The 15,003-nt window shown below is 47.5% G+C and overlaps 7 protein-coding genes across 7 annotated transcripts; 3 read left to right on the top strand and 4 right to left on the bottom strand.

The window, feature by feature from the left end:
* Positions 1-46: 46 nt before the first annotated feature.
* N7478_006917 (cytochrome c oxidase VIIc family protein) lies at positions 47-395 on the bottom strand (the record flags this gene model as incomplete). Its single annotated transcript, XM_056923131.1, has 3 exons — positions 47-72; positions 133-165; positions 224-395. 3 exons carry the CDS (start codon positions 393-395, stop codon positions 47-49), a joined length of 231 nt encoding a protein of 76 aa, XP_056781168.1.
* Positions 396-1,119: 724 nt separating this feature from the next.
* On the top strand, positions 1,120-2,382 carry N7478_006918 (uncharacterized protein; the record flags this gene model as incomplete). Its single annotated transcript, XM_056923132.1, has 5 exons — positions 1,120-1,386; positions 1,446-1,623; positions 1,685-1,857; positions 1,929-2,028; positions 2,081-2,382. 5 exons carry the CDS (start codon positions 1,120-1,122, stop codon positions 2,380-2,382), a joined length of 1,020 nt encoding a protein of 339 aa, XP_056781169.1.
* A 563-nt stretch (positions 2,383-2,945) lies between these two features.
* Positions 2,946-6,275, top strand: N7478_006919 (ATP-dependent RNA helicase MTR4; the record flags this gene model as incomplete). Its single annotated transcript, XM_056923133.1, has 2 exons — positions 2,946-6,025; positions 6,095-6,275. The coding sequence occupies 2 exons, from the start codon at positions 2,946-2,948 to the stop codon at positions 6,273-6,275; spliced, it is 3,261 nt and encodes a 1,086-aa protein (XP_056781170.1).
* A 650-nt stretch (positions 6,276-6,925) lies between these two features.
* N7478_006920 (cut8/STS1 family protein) lies at positions 6,926-7,946 on the top strand (the record flags this gene model as incomplete). The annotated part of the gene is made up of 2 exons (XM_056923134.1): positions 6,926-7,001; positions 7,084-7,946. The coding sequence occupies 2 exons, from the start codon at positions 6,926-6,928 to the stop codon at positions 7,944-7,946; spliced, it is 939 nt and encodes a 312-aa protein (XP_056781171.1).
* A 1,087-nt stretch (positions 7,947-9,033) lies between these two features.
* N7478_006921 (DUF3984 domain-containing protein) lies at positions 9,034-10,406 on the bottom strand (the record flags this gene model as incomplete). The annotated part of the gene is made up of 2 exons (XM_056923135.1): positions 9,034-10,341; positions 10,401-10,406. 2 exons carry the CDS (start codon positions 10,404-10,406, stop codon positions 9,034-9,036), a joined length of 1,314 nt encoding a protein of 437 aa, XP_056781172.1.
* Positions 10,407-11,092: 686 nt separating this feature from the next.
* Positions 11,093-12,441, bottom strand: N7478_006922 (uncharacterized protein; the record flags this gene model as incomplete). Its single annotated transcript, XM_056923136.1, has 2 exons — positions 11,093-11,403; positions 11,469-12,441. The coding sequence occupies 2 exons, from the start codon at positions 12,439-12,441 to the stop codon at positions 11,093-11,095; spliced, it is 1,284 nt and encodes a 427-aa protein (XP_056781173.1).
* A 982-nt stretch (positions 12,442-13,423) lies between these two features.
* On the bottom strand, positions 13,424-14,557 carry argB (ornithine carbamoyltransferase; the record flags this gene model as incomplete). The annotated part of the gene is made up of 1 exon (XM_056923137.1): positions 13,424-14,557. The coding sequence occupies one exon, from the start codon at positions 14,555-14,557 to the stop codon at positions 13,424-13,426; it is 1,134 nt and encodes a 377-aa protein (XP_056781174.1).
* Between the last annotated feature and the right edge of the window lie 446 nt (positions 14,558-15,003).

Below are 15,003 nucleotides of genomic sequence, written 5' to 3' on the forward strand. Positions count from 1 at the left end.
CGATGCTCTCCGCACAGCCGTCACAGAGGAGGTACAGAACAAGACCTTAGCGGGTCTTGTATGTTTGCCAGACTAGTAGATATATCTCATTAGTATTGCGCTGGATTATTGTCGGAACAACTTGAAGCTTACCGGCAATGGCGAAGGGAGAACCGAATCCAGCGACTAGAGAAGACCCTGAGTTAGTCGTGCCGTCTGCGGTCGGGATACCGGGGGTACAAACTCATGAAAGCCCAGTACTTGTAGAAGAAGGACTTGGTGAGAGGGTTGAAGGGGATGTTGGTGCGAGGACCCTCAGCGTAGTGGTAGGGGCTGCCGAACTGGGTACGGGTGGTAGAGAAGCCACGGCGGGCGACGGTGGCCATACGGGCCCGGGCAGCGGAGGAGGCGTACATCTAGAATGTTGTCAATTCGTTGATTCAACGGCAGCTTGATCGTGGGGCACTGGCACCGACCTTGTTTTGCAAAGAGGGGGGAGTGAATGGCACAAGGAGTAGGAAGTGAGCGATCGACTAGACAGGCGGATAAAGTCGCGGAATGGCACGATGGAGTCACATGACCTCCTTTCAAAATCGGTGGATCCCGGCTTAAGCTCAGTCCCGAGTAGCCAATCAGGAGCCATGCTTCAACAATATAAATTCAAATGTTCAAATGTTGATGTTCAAATGTTGAGATGCGCCAGGCAATGTCCATGTATGTAATGCGCCCCTCTTTGCAACTTTACCGAGCTGCCAATAGTAGCTAAGCCTATGTAAGTGATATGTAGGAAGAGCTCTCATGATAATGTCCATCGCATGAACACCCATTCCGAGAGCTGATCCAAGCCGCTTTCGTCAAAATTCCAACCCCATTCTTTGTCGGGTGCAGGGGTATGCAGTAGCCCTTTTCTTCTACCTGTTTGGATATCGTAATTTAAACCAAGTGGTTTCCCTAAACTCCGAAAAAGATGCTCACTAAATATCATGATTCTACGGGCTCAAATCACTGGATACATTTTCCATTAACTCATCCATCACTTCAACCTTCGATGTTCTACTCCTCCGAGTCTTCAAAGCCGTTGCTACCTAAACTACTACTTTCCTCTCAACTCGGGTGGTTATATGGGTAGGTAGTAGAATCATGATGAATTCTAAGTGGGCAATATCTCCTCCGTCCTGGATTCTAGTAACTGGTGCAAACGGTTATATCGGCTCGCATATCGTTGACCAACTGCTTACTCTTGGGCTTCGCGTTCGAGGGACTGTACGAAACGACAAACCATGGTTAGACCACTTTTTCCAGTCGAAATACGGCCCAGGGAAATTCGAGAGCGTCGTTGTGCCAAGGCTAGACGATGACGATGTCCTTCTTCGTATCCTGGATGGAATCAGTGGCGTGATTCATGTGGTAAGCTCATATATAATACGTCTTTCAACCACTGAGTGGGCGGTTCCTCATGGTTATAGGCCTCCGATCTTTCATTCAGACCAGATGCACACGAGGTGATACCTCCAATGGTAACGGCAATGAGAATGCTCCTCCGTGCTTCTTCGAGGACGTCTGTTGAGAGGTTCGTTCTGACATCTTCGTCGAGCGCAGCTCTGCTGCCAAATCCTGGAGTAGAAGGGATAAAGGTGACAGAAGGTACATGCTGGTCTCATACTTACGGAGAGCATAGCTAAATTATCTTCTCTTCCCTTATTAGAGACTTGGAATTACGGAGCAGTCAACGCGGCTTGGGAAATCCACACCCCAGTTGAAAACAAGCACTGGATGGTCTATGCGGCCTCGAAGACAGAAGTTGAACGAGCAGCTTGGAAATGGATGAAGGAGTACAGCCCCTCTTTCGTGCTTAATTCAGTGTTGCCAGATACAAATGTTTGTGTCTATCCATATACATACCACAGGATGGATATAATTTGAATGCTCACTTTACCACATGATTGCAGATCGGCCCAATTCTCCACCAAAATATTGGTGGATCGACGATGAAGATTACGGCAAATTTACTGGAAGGAAATGAAAGTGCGATCAAGAACGTTCCTCCTCGTAAGTTTCCGAACCCCCCCCCCGATAATCAGCTCTTCTAATTTGCTGTCAGAGTGGTTCGTCGATGTCCAAGACAACGCGAAAATGCACGTCATCGCTCTTCTGAGCCCCGAGCTGGAATCTGAGCGCCTATTTGCTTTCAGCTCGCCATTTAACTGGACCCAGGTTACCAACATTTTGCGTAATTTACGCCCCCATGCCCCTGTACCAAGAGTTCCAGAAGGTGAGCAGGAAGATCTCATGGATATCATACCAGCAAAAAGGGCCGAGGAACTTCTCATGTCATTTTATGGTCATGGATGGACAAATTTAGAAACTTCTCTGAAAAGAGGAATTGAGAGTCTTAACAAGTAGTAAGACATGGATATTGATGGATATTGGCTGAGGTACTTTATGAAGAAGTGAAGTCGTGAAACCCCCCACCCAAGCTACACAGCTTCAGTTAATTTACAACGAATCCAGTCTCATATTTGTACCGAGATGAGCCACTTTTGGCTATCAAGAATCCATGATACTATAATAATAGACCCTTGAAGTATTGCCATGAAGAGCTATAGTTGATAGCAGGCGGCGCCGGGGTCGTGGTTGTAGGCGAAAAGACCGGGCAGTTCACAAGACAGCTATTATCTGGTAGATCAGGATAATCGGAAAATCGAGACATTGAAATATACCAGGCATAAAATCTAGATAGGCACTTAGTACGGAGTAGAGGGGTTCGGGGCGGGAGGCTTCACATTATTCAGTAAATAGACCCGCCGAGAATCACGTGCTACGCGGAACAAGATTAGCGCCAGCCACTGGTGATTGATTCTTTTTTATCCGCATCTCACCGCCTTTCGTTTTCTCCAAAAAAAAAAAGCAAGCCCAGACGCTTTTCTTCTGCGCCTCTGGTTTTTTGCACCGAGTAATCACTGGAGATGGATGAGCTCTTCGACGTCTTCGATGCTGAGCCATCAGCGCCAGCACAAAATGCGGCCATTCCGCGGCGCTCTAAGAAGGAAAAGAAAGACAAGAGCAAGAAGCGTCAAGTGAACGGAAATGTCAAGGAAAATGGGTCTCCAACAAATGCGAAGAAGGAGGACAGCCCGGAAGACGAGGTCATGGAGGACTCTAAACCAGCAGATGAGGAACAGCCTGTTACCAAAATCGAGCAGCCAGAGACAAAGCGACAACGCATTGATGAAGCACCAACGCCTCTGGTTGCCGATGCCTTCGAAACTGAACAACAGGTCGAGATAGCCGGCCGCGCTGGACTTCAAGAAATTGTGGACGCCTCGTCATTAGTCGTGTCACATCAAGTTCGCCACGAAGTTTCAGTTCCTCCCGGGTATCCCTATGTGCCAATCTCCCAGCATAAGCCGCCAGCAGACCCCGCCAAAACATATTCTTTTACCCTTGATCCTTTCCAGCAAATTGCCGTTAATTCGATTCAAAGGGATGAGAGTGTCCTGGTTTCGGCGCATACCAGTGCGGGTAAAACAGTTGTCGCAGAATACGCCATTGCGCAAAGTTTGAAACAAAACCAGAGAGTCATCTATACCAGTCCAATCAAAGCCCTATCCAATCAGAAATACCGTGAGTTTGCAGCAGAGTTTGGCGACGTTGGCTTGATGACTGGCGATGTGACCATCAATCCCACCGCATCATGTCTTGTTATGACTACCGAAATTCTTCGGTCTATGCTGTACCGCGGCTCCGAGATCATGCGCGAAGTTCAATGGGTTGTATTTGACGAAATTCATTACATGCGTGACCAAAATCGCGGTGTAGTATGGGAAGAGACACTTATTCTGTTACCTGATAAGGTTCGATACGTTTTCCTGTCTGCAACCATTCCCAATGCCATGCAATTTGCCGAATGGGTCACAAAGATGCATAATCAACCCTGCCACGTTGTCTACACCAATTATCGCCCAACGCCTCTCCAACATTACTTTTTTCCCAACGGCTCCGAAGGCATGCATCTCATTGTAGATGAGAAGGGTGATTTCCGAGAAGACAATTTCGACAAAGCAATGAGTACGATTGCAGACAAGAAGGGCGCTGACTCAAATGACCCGAATGCTAAAATGAAAGGAAAGGGCAAGGATAAGAAAATAAACAAAGGTGGTAACGAGGAGGTCTCTGATATTTACAAAATCGTCAGAATGGTTATGGTGAAGAGCATGAACCCGGTTATTATCTTCAGTTTCAGCAAGCGAGAGTGCGAAGCAGGCGCCCTCCAGCTAAAGAAACTCGCTTTCAACGACGATTCTGAGAAGGAAATGGTGTCTAAGGTTTTCAACAGCGCCATTGAAATGCTCTCACCTGAAGATCGTGGCTTGGAGCAGATCCAAAACATTCTACCTCTTCTTCGAAAAGGTGTCGGTGTTCACCATTCTGGTCTGCTGCCTATCCTCAAAGAGGTTATTGAGATTTTGTTCCAGGAAGGTCTTATCAAGGTTCTGTTTGCCACCGAAACTTTCTCCATCGGTCTTAACATGCCTGCAAAGACTGTGGTCTTTACTAGTGTTCGAAAATTTGACGGCACAAGTCAGCGTTGGATCACTCCTTCCGAATTCATCCAGATGTCTGGTCGAGCTGGTCGAAGAGGTCTCGATGACCGCGGAATTGTTATCATGATGATTGGCGAAGAAATGGACCCAGCAGTTGCCAAGGAGATTGTGCGTGGTGAACAGGACCGACTCAACTCAGCATTCCACTTGGGGTACAACATGATCCTCAATCTGATGCGTGTAGAGGGCATCTCCCCGAACTACATGCTTGAGCAATGTTTTAAGCAATTTCAAAACCAAGGAAATGCTGCAATTTTCGAAGAACAGTTAAAGCAACTGGAAGAGAAGAAGGCAGAAATGGTCATATCTGATGAAGGAACCATTCGTGAATACTACGACATCCGAAAACAATTAGATCAATTTGCTGAAGACGTTCGCTTTGTTATTTCTCATCCTAATCACGCTCGCGCCTATCTTCCGAGCGGTCGATTGGTGCATGTCAAGTTTCAAGATCTGGATTTTGGTTGGGGTGTTGTGGTTAGGGTCTATCCACGAAAGTCTGCCAAGGACTCGAAGTCACCTAAGGACTCTTCAGAGAGGCATTCTGAGCACCAAGAATGGATGCTTGATGTGGTGCTCAATCTTGCTGAGGGACCTCACATTGGAACTAAAACATTCCAAGATCTTCCCACTGGTCTGCAGCCGGCTAAAAAAGGGGAATCAATTCGCACCGTCGTTGTCCCTATGATGTTCACCTGTCTCAATTCTATCTCCCATGTTAGGATTAACTTGCCTAAAGACATTCAACAGCCTTCAACGCGTAATAATGTGAGGAGGTCTATCGATGAGGTCCACAGGCGATTCCCCGATGGTGTTCCTGTCTTTGATCCTATTGAAGACATGGAGATCACCGACGACAGTTTCAAAAAGCTTCTGCGGAAGATTGAGGTTCTGGAGTCTCGACTTGTGGCTAATCCCTTACACAATTCCCCACGACTGGAAGAGCTTTACAGCGAGTATGCCGAAAAGGTGGAGATCGGCAACCAAATAAAAGCGACCAAGAAGAAAAAGAGTGATGCTGAAAATGTCATACAACTTGATGAATTGCATTGTCGCCAGCGTGTGCTTCGTCGTTTGGATTTCATTCAAGGCGATGTCGTCCAGTTGAAAGCTCGTGTTGCTTGTGAGATTAGCACTGGTGACGAGTTGGTCCTTACTCAATTGCTGTTTGACGGTTTCTTCAATGATCTTACGCCTGAACAAGTTGCCGCCCTGATGAGTGTCTTTGTGTTCGAGGAGAAGGTCAAAGAGGCGCCTCCACTGCAAAAGAAGGAGCTAGCCGAACCCCTCAAGAAGATTCAAGAACAGGCTCGGACCGTCGCCAAGATTTCCCAAGAAAGCAAAATCGCTTTGAACGAGGACGAGTATGTACAAAGTTTCCACTGGGAATTGATAGAGGTGATGTACGAATGGGCACATGGCAAGTCTTTTGCAGAAATCTGGTAAGTTCAATCGCCATTCACGTATTATTGATAAACATCTTTTTGAACTATAACTAACCATCTTCACAGTAAAATGACCGATGTCTACGAAGGTAGCTTAATCCGTGTCTTCCGGCGGTTGGAGGAGTGTTTGCGACAGATGGCACAGGCTGCCAAAGTCATGGGCAGTGAGGACCTGGAATCCAAGTTTGAGGCTGCGCTCTCCAAGATTCGTCGTGACATCGTGGCTGCCCAGTCCCTGTACTTGTAGATATGATATCCCCGGGCGGTTCATGTTTCTTTATTTATTGTTCCTCACATACGTGATTTCCTAAAAGAAATGAAAGACCAATTTTTATGGGAGCTGCTTGCTATTTCCATGATATATAGGTGCTAGTTCTAGTTCGATGTACTAGTATTATTGTAGACTGTGCAGTGACTAACTACTTGTAGTATCCCGAGGTCCATATATACATACATTCAAGCTGAGCACGCCTTGACTCTCAATGTGGCTTAGGTCACCCGATAACATGGAATTCGTCATGCTTTGCCAGATGCGATATTATGTCTCGACTTTTTAGCATTTTCTTTGCTGACAAGCTGCACTTTGGTCTTACTATTGTCTTAATCATATTTTACATAATTTTCTTTAAAAATTTTCTAGCTGCAGAAAGCTACTAGACCTCTGCAACGTTGAGAAGTTACCTTGAAACCTGCACAGGAGGACTGCGTTGCCGCCCGCAACGCCTTAATCTTTTCTCCACCGCTTCTCTACCTTCTTTGCACTTCTACTCCCCACCTCACCCTTTTTGGGCACCTTTTTTCCCCAAGGTTCCCCCTTAGTTTCTCACCTTCGTTCAATTTTTTCCATCGTTACCTTTGACTTGCTCGACTTATTTTTGCTGCCATCCGGCTGTCATCATGAACAGTCTGGTGGCCACGCCTCCTGTTCCTCCTCACTTCTACGAAAACGCTCGGCTCTCTCCCTCCCGAATAAGTACGATCCCTCGTCTCTGCTCATGTTTTATGACTTGAGAGGTGTTTTTCAGATATCAACAAAATACTAATTGACTTATCAGTGTCCACCCCCTCTTCTTACACCAGCCGAAAGCGGAAAGCCGATGATGATGGCAACGACCATGATGGACGGATGTCTGCCTCTCCCACCAACTCGCCTGCTTTTACTCCTCGCCAGCTCCCTGCCTTCCGAAATTACAAACGCACCCGCCCGAACGTCTCAGGCAGACCTCTTTCCCTTCCTCGTTTGCTAGAGACCCTGGACACCGATGCCTTACGGTCGGTGGTGCGGACCATGTGTGAGCGCCACCCCCAGCTTGCCGACGAAGTTGCCCAAACCTCTCCCCGACCCAGCGTCTCTAGCACCCTCCAGGTGCTTCGAAACTACCAGGCTACTCTGCAGTCCTCGTTCCCGTTGGGTGGCAGTACAGAATCCGACTACGCATATAACCGAGTTCGACAGCCACTCACCAACCTCCTCGAGGCTCTAAGCGACTTCACCCCTAACTTCCTTCCTCCCAACGAGCCTCAGCCTTCCGTCTCTTTGAGCTATCTGGACGGAGCAACCGATATTATTCACGCCTTGCCTCGTTGGAGCACACCACAGAACAATATCGAGCGGGACTCGGCATACGATGAAATCTGCAAGGCCTGGGTCCTGGTGATCCGAGAAGCAGCTAAGCGTGGAGGAGGTATTCAACTTCAATATGGAGGTTGGGACCAGAAACTGGCCAAGCACAACCAAACCTCGGGAGGAAAACTGCAAGGAGCAATTAATGAACTCGGGTCCAACCTGGGATGGATGAACGGACCAGATTCTCAGATTCATAATAGCCCTGGCGGTAATGATCTTGGTTCCATACGGGACCAGCTTCTTTCCGGCACTTATGGCTTGGGAACTCCAGTCAAAGTTGGACCCTGGTGAAAATGGTGACTCATAAAGATCACGACTATCCAACCCTCGGTCACCAACGATTGAGGACCCTTTTACGCAACGACAACATCGCGCTCATCGAGCTGCAACTCAAAAACATCGCATTGACTCCACCGTGAGCCTCCCCAGCGGTTCGTCCGCTATCAACTACGAACCGCACAATACCACGCATGCCACGATCACGATACCTACTGCATGACCTTTAGAGAATCCCACATGGTCTCAGATTGGCGTTTATACTATGCAAAGGCGAATTACCGACAATTACTGTTTCCCTTATTTTTTTTTTCTTCTTCTTTTTTCTCCGTAAATTTGATTTATTGGACAATGATCTCGTCTCAACCTCGGCTTTTTCTCCAATATCTAATGAACGCACTCACCCGCATTCCTTTACATCCAAACTTTCTTTCATCGTCTTCCCCCACGGGGTATTCCTGTGGCTTGGCTCGATCTTTCTACCCACTTCGTTCTTTTCCTTTGTGCTTTTTCATTGCAATGTCCAATGGCGTGCCTCCCTTCTTGTCTTAAGTTTCTATTTTCCGGCGCTACCTGGAGTCCTGTACACCCGTCTTTGTTCTTTTCCCTCGTGTTCTTCTTTTCTTGTCAATTTTCGTCTCCTGCCAACTTGCTTTTACGCCTCTTCTATCTCAGCATGGCTCTTGCATTTGTTCTGTCCTGCTTCTGTTCCAGGCACAACGTTCAATACGCGGGCGACTATTTTCTTTCCCTTCTTCGTGTTGGCGCCATTCCAATGCTCGTTTTATAGATTAACTGGATACTTTGTCGAAAATATCTTGTGCTATGCGGGCGGAGTGCTCTTCACATACAGCTGGGGTGTTCTTAGAGAACTGTCGTCTACATACATATGTAGCTTATTCGAAATACGAAAATATTTCAACCCGTTAAATATATTCAAAACTCATAATTAAAGAGAAACTCAAACTGGATAATCCGAAACTTGACTTATGACGTGAATTCATGATATTAGAGACTTGTGAACCTTCAAATGATATGCAGGTTTATACGTGTATAAAGAAAGAAAGTAAAGAAAACATAGCAACGCTCTTTTCTCGCTGAATCAAACTAATGCTCGCTTCACAACCCGAAACAACCAGCTCGCATCTTCCCACCCACCCTTTCCACCAGGTTTCTCAAGACCAACAACAGACTCACCATCCGTATAGGAAAGTGAATCAGCATCATCAGATAAAGAATATCGATCTCCTTCAGAATGCAACGACAAGGAATCATGTCTCTCGTCGCCCTGATCTTCCCGAGACACGGGTTCCTCAAAGGTAACCGTCGTAGTGGTAGCAGTAGCACCAATCCTATTCCCAGTCGACAAAGGCACAACAGGTAACTCATCCACCCCGAACAAAGTCCACTCGACCAGCCTATCAATCCATCCTCCAAGCCCAAATCCGCGCTCCCGCGTAAGAAGCTGCAAATCCGCTTCATCAAACTCCTCCTGCGTCTCATCCGAGAAATAATCATACTCCGACTCGCTTTCTTCCTCATCCCATGCACCCTCACCACCGACAGCTAATCCCTCCCGATCCCGCTCCTGTAACGACTCCATCTCAGCACGGATCTTCTCATCCACGAAATCTGGAACCAGTCCCGTTCCACTCCCGCTACTTCGGCCCCGAACTTCGGGTGTCACTACGCCCGTAGCGCTGGGACTGTGGATTCTCCCCGCAGCAGAAGATGATACAGGCGGGATAGTAGTCATTGATAACCCGACACGACTTCCACGACGACTATTAGCGCGGGACCATGCAGGTGTTGAAGCACCGGAACGGGATTTCCGCGATGATGCACCGGATTTAGTGCGCTGGTGGTGTCGGTGATGTGGAGCATTATTGTCTTCGCTTGGTATTTCAGAAACGAGATTTGTCGAGCTCTCACGTTTAGATAGCCAGCTTTGACCTTTTTCTTCGCGGGTGGACGAGGCAAGTGCTATCCCAGCGCGGAGCATCCATTCTGCATCGGATTTAGCTGAGTGGGTGGTTGTTGCTGCGTTGGATCGCTTCTTAGGTCCTGCATGATGAAGTGGGAAGGAAACATGCTGGTTCAATAGATTTGTATCGCTTGCTGGGACCGCGCGAGTTGAGCTCTTGCTTCGGGTGTGGTGACGCGCTCGTGATGTGCTTCGTGAGTGGGAGAGAATAGGTGGTGTGCTCGGGACTGAGATGCTGGAAAGATAGGACGATCGCGTTGGTGTTCTGTTGCCGGCTGCTGAATTTGGTTCGTCAGCGTGGTAGTTGAAATAGTCTGCTTGATCTATATCATCGTCGATGGGGAATCGTGGAGTAAGTGGAGCGAGGGAGATATGGCGGAGGTTGGGGTAGGAGCGGCGCTTTGGAAAGCTGCCTGTGTTGTGGAACTGGGGGGTCCTATTGGTAAGATGAAATCTTTTTTGGGATGGGTCGAGAAGAAACTTACCTCCATTACGGCTTAGACCTTCAGATGGTTGGAATCTTGGGAATTGGTCGATGAGTAGAAGTTGAAGGTTCAACTTGAAGATGCGGAGGCGTTGCACGTGCGGCTGGCATGTGAAAATGACCGTGCACTTTCAATTGACCGAGCATCTAGATGGGGGCCCGGTGGATATGTGAATATAAATAAAAGGCTAATTCATGAATACTCTAGGTTCTTAATCTGGCTGTATGAGTGTTGGGGGGGTTGAAACAACGATTTGGGCTTTAGATTGAGCTGGACTTCAATATGTAGAGCCTAGTCGTGTTCAAATAGCCGAACTATATCCATATCCCGCCCGTCCTGCCAACTTGTATGGATGGCACCACCAAGAAACTCAGATTGAAGATCATATCATGATCGTGATGTAATGTTAAAACAAATGATTCAAATACCCATTTATTAATTGTTGGTCACAGTGGCCAAAAATCTCCTGATATAAACTTGAATCACTTGCGCTCGTTGGCAGCAATCCCCTCCTATAGTACTACTGTAGTCATACCCACAGCAGTGTTGGAAATGCCATGTGCAGATCCATTGGAAGCTCAATGTTTGAGTTTATTTTATCTCCTATGGGTCATTTTATAAGAGAAATATTTGATTTATACACAAAAGGTTATATTATCTACGTTTGAAAAATAATCTTCATCCGTCACTATTCACAGTCGAGAGTCATGAAAGTCCAGGACTTCGGCGCCCTTGATCTTCAGATCTTCCAGCACATTATACTCCATGATCCACTTCATACGTTCTCCAAGAACTTCGGAGTTGAAGTTTTGAGTCATCTGATCCGGCGAGTCTGAGCTAGCCAGCTTTCCCGCTTCAGAGCTGGTCTGTGTGACCTTGTCTGTGCGAGGCTTGCGCAGATTTTGATAGAAAGCGAAGGCCTCTTGCAGATTATCATTCTTCCAGTGACGAAGAATGGTTGCAAGTGCAATACCAGATTCAATAGCCATGCAAGTTCCCTGGCCTATTTCCAAGATATCAGCGGAGTTCTTCAAACAAAATAAAACACAATATACAAGAGAATCATACCTTGGTGGGGAAGAGTCGAGTGAGCGGAATCACCCAGAAGAATGATACCAGCGTCCTTTTGGTTCTTCTTCATCTCGTACCAATGATCCAACGGATCACGGACATATAGTGCCTGCTTCAACATCTTTCCATCGGGCGAGCCCTTGCGCAAACCAGCAATAATATCCTGAACCTGGGGACACCAGTCACGAACATGCTCCTGGAGACTATCAATATCAGAGCGCGACATCCAGCTCTCTGAGTCCCAGGCCTCAAGGGGCTCCGACATAAATCCAATGACAGCCGCACGGTCTGTTTGAGTCTCCTTGTTACCAATAGGCAAGACCAGAACATGGCGTTTCGGACCACGGAAGTTAACAGTCTTTCGAAGGAGCTGAGCAGTCTCCTCCGGCAAGTCCTTATAATCAACAAAGCCGCGGTATACAACCTGGCCAGAGTAATTTGGAGAGTCAGAAAAGCCCATATCACGACGAACATTGGACTTAATGCCATCGCATCCAATAACAATATCAGCATCTGCGGTACTACCATCCTCAAAGTGCAAAGTGTAAGGAGCAGCACTATTGCCTTCATTGCGATCAACAGAGGCAAGATGCTTGCCCAAGTTCAGGCTGGATTGGGGCACACGCTCCTTGAGAGAGTCGAGTAGATGAGCGCGGTGCAGGAGACGAGCTGGCGGATAAGAAAACTCTTCAATGTGGCCCAGATATTCACCGTCCTTGTAGCTGTGATATTCCATGTAGCAAGGGAGCTGTCGGGAAGACTTGGCTGTCATGCTCTCTTGCAGACCGAATGCATCAAGAACGCGGTTGGCGTTGGATGTGATGTTGACGCCGGCGCCGACCTCGCCAAATTGAGGGGCTTGCTCGTAGAGCTGCACATTCTTTAATCCTGCGTAGAGAGAGGCGTTCAGGAAGGACATGCCTCCCAGACCACCGCCGACAATGGCGATTCGCTTGTTTTCGAAACCCATATTGGAGGAGATTATAAATGCTTATAGACAGACTTGGTTCAAAGCTGGATATAAAGTAGAAGAAACACTATAAGACAATGACTATGCAATGATAGAAATATGAATGAAGAGACTTGATGATGCTCAGAGGTGAGTTATATGTAGTTGGAGGGATTCCAAGGATGTCGGCATCTCCCCGCTGTGACGAATCCAGATCCGATCAAGCACTTGGTGGAAGTGGCCTTCGGAGGTGGAGAGAGTGTGGGGTTATGCCATGACTAGCTCTTCCGAGTTTCATTGTAGTTTGGAGGGAGCGGATTTCCCGGTCGATCTTGAGAAATCATTAAACCTTCGGTTCTGAGATGCCGGATGTCAGGGAATATCGTATATGTGTGTCTCTGTACTATACCTTATGCATTGATCGCTGCACAAGAAGAGGCTCAAGTGCCACCGGAGAATTTTTGTATTCAGTTTCCCAATCATGCGCTAATGTCTATTAACTCCAGCATACTAGATGAGATTTATATGCTCTATAGGCAATGATCATTAAAATAGATGCGGAAACCCCACAATTTCCGTTTCAATTTAATATTAACATGAGTTAGAACCTGTTCAACACCTGAAGTTCCTTGATGCGATCGGAAGCCCCGCTATGTAGCCCATACACAAGCTTCCGAAAGCCCCACCATATTTCGGATGGACACTATCTACTAGCATAGAGACCGGATATCGATTTTAAAGATAAGAAATGCCGAGCCTGCCGAACTTTGAACCAATCAGCAGGCTCGTAATTCGCTTACTTTATATAGTTTGCCCTGCAACGGAAGGGACGGCGACAGATGTCTTTGTGGTCATAGATCGTAAGTTTTTTTTAAGCTTCATAGAATAATTACAGTCCGAAGAATGAAAAGTCATAGATCCCGAAAACGTCATTGCTCTTCCGTGACGAACCAAGGAACCATGGGTAATTTTGACCTCCATTTGGTCATCGCATTCCCATTTTTTACTCAACAATCTTGCCCTTCTTCACGACGAAGCCTTCAAGAGCCGAGATAGCAGCCCACAGACGGTTCTCCGCCTCGGGGAAAACAAGGGAGCGCGGGCTGTAGAAGACCTCATCGTCAACTTCCTCAGGGTGTCGGGGCAGGCAGTGCATGAACTTCCAGCCTTCCTTGGCACCTCCACGCTTAGCCAAATCGGCGGTGATTTGGAAACCCTCGAAGGCCTTCATGCGCTTCTTTGATTCCTCCTCCTGGCCCATGGAGACCCAGGTATCAGTAACCAGGATATCGGCATCCTTAACAGCCTCCTCGGGAACATTGGTTTGAGTAAGCTTGCCTGCAGAAGGAACACCCTCACCAGCGGTCTGGATGACCTTGAGCATATCCGAGGGGATCTCGTAGCCCTTGGGAGTAGCAACGGCCACATCGACACCCATCTTAGTAGCGCCAATGGCCAGATCGAAGAGAACGTTGTTTGCGTCACCAACCCAAGCAATCTTAAGACCTTCAAGGCCCAAGCTGGAAAGGCCGTGCGCCTTGGGTGTGAAAGACTCGTAGATAGTTAAGAAGTCGGCGATAATCTGAAGAGGGTGGTACGAATCGCAGAGGGCATTGATCACGGGGACAGTAGAGTGCTTAGCCAGATCGGCAACGTCAGAGTGCTTGGCGACACGTGCGACAATGCAGGAAACCATTGAAGAAATAACAACGGAGGTATCGTATAGTGACTCATTCACGCCGAGCTGAATGTCTTCCTTGCCGAGGAACATGGGGTGTCCGCCCATCTGAACGGCGGCAGCTTCAGTAGAAACACGAGTACGGGTGCTGCGCTTGTTGAACATCATGGCAACGGTTTTGCCGGACAAAGAGCCCAAGAGGCTCTGGGGAATAGCCCCAGACTTGATAGCTTGTTTGTGGGAAGAAGCATTGCGAACCAGAGTTGCGAACTCGGTCGGGGTCAAGTCTGCAATGGAGAGGAGGTGACGAGGAGCGAAGGGAGAGGTAGCAGGAGAAGTTTGTGTCTGGTGGGCAAATCGTCGGAGTCCATTAGCCTGGAATGTTCGCAGGGAAGAGGTAGAGCCGGCCAATACACTTTGGGTGCCATAACGGGCAGCAGCCTTGAGACCGCTAGCCATGATGGGCAATGTTATGAGGGGGATATTATGATGCGAAGGGTATATGCAGATGCAATTGGGAAGAGCGGGAAGAGGGAAATGGCACCCAGGGACTGTGGAGAGAATGGCCAATGACTCAACAGGTCAAAATCCGGAGGCAGATGTGCGCCAGAGTTTGGCCAGTTTTAGACCGGCAGAAACCACACTACCTGTAATACAGTGACAACCTTTAGCCTCGATATCTCAAGATATAAACGTTCTCTAAGGTCTTCTGGAGTTCTCTGTTAGTTGCATTCTTATAATTCTGAAAGAAATTTATTCATTTACAGATGCTACTATTTTAAAAGCTTTGATTTTGATACCCACTTCCAAGACTATCTATCTATCTATCTTTCCACTTGTCTTTCTACAGTGGCGTAACAATCGTCCATGTACAGATCTTACAGTACATGTAGCGGTGTAAAGGC

The sequence above is a fragment of the Penicillium angulare genome, assembly GCF_028827245.1.
Source record: "Penicillium angulare strain IBT 27051 chromosome Unknown utg000004l_segment0_segment0, whole genome shotgun sequence".
Taxonomy (NCBI): Eukaryota; Fungi; Ascomycota; class Eurotiomycetes; order Eurotiales; family Aspergillaceae; genus Penicillium; species Penicillium angulare.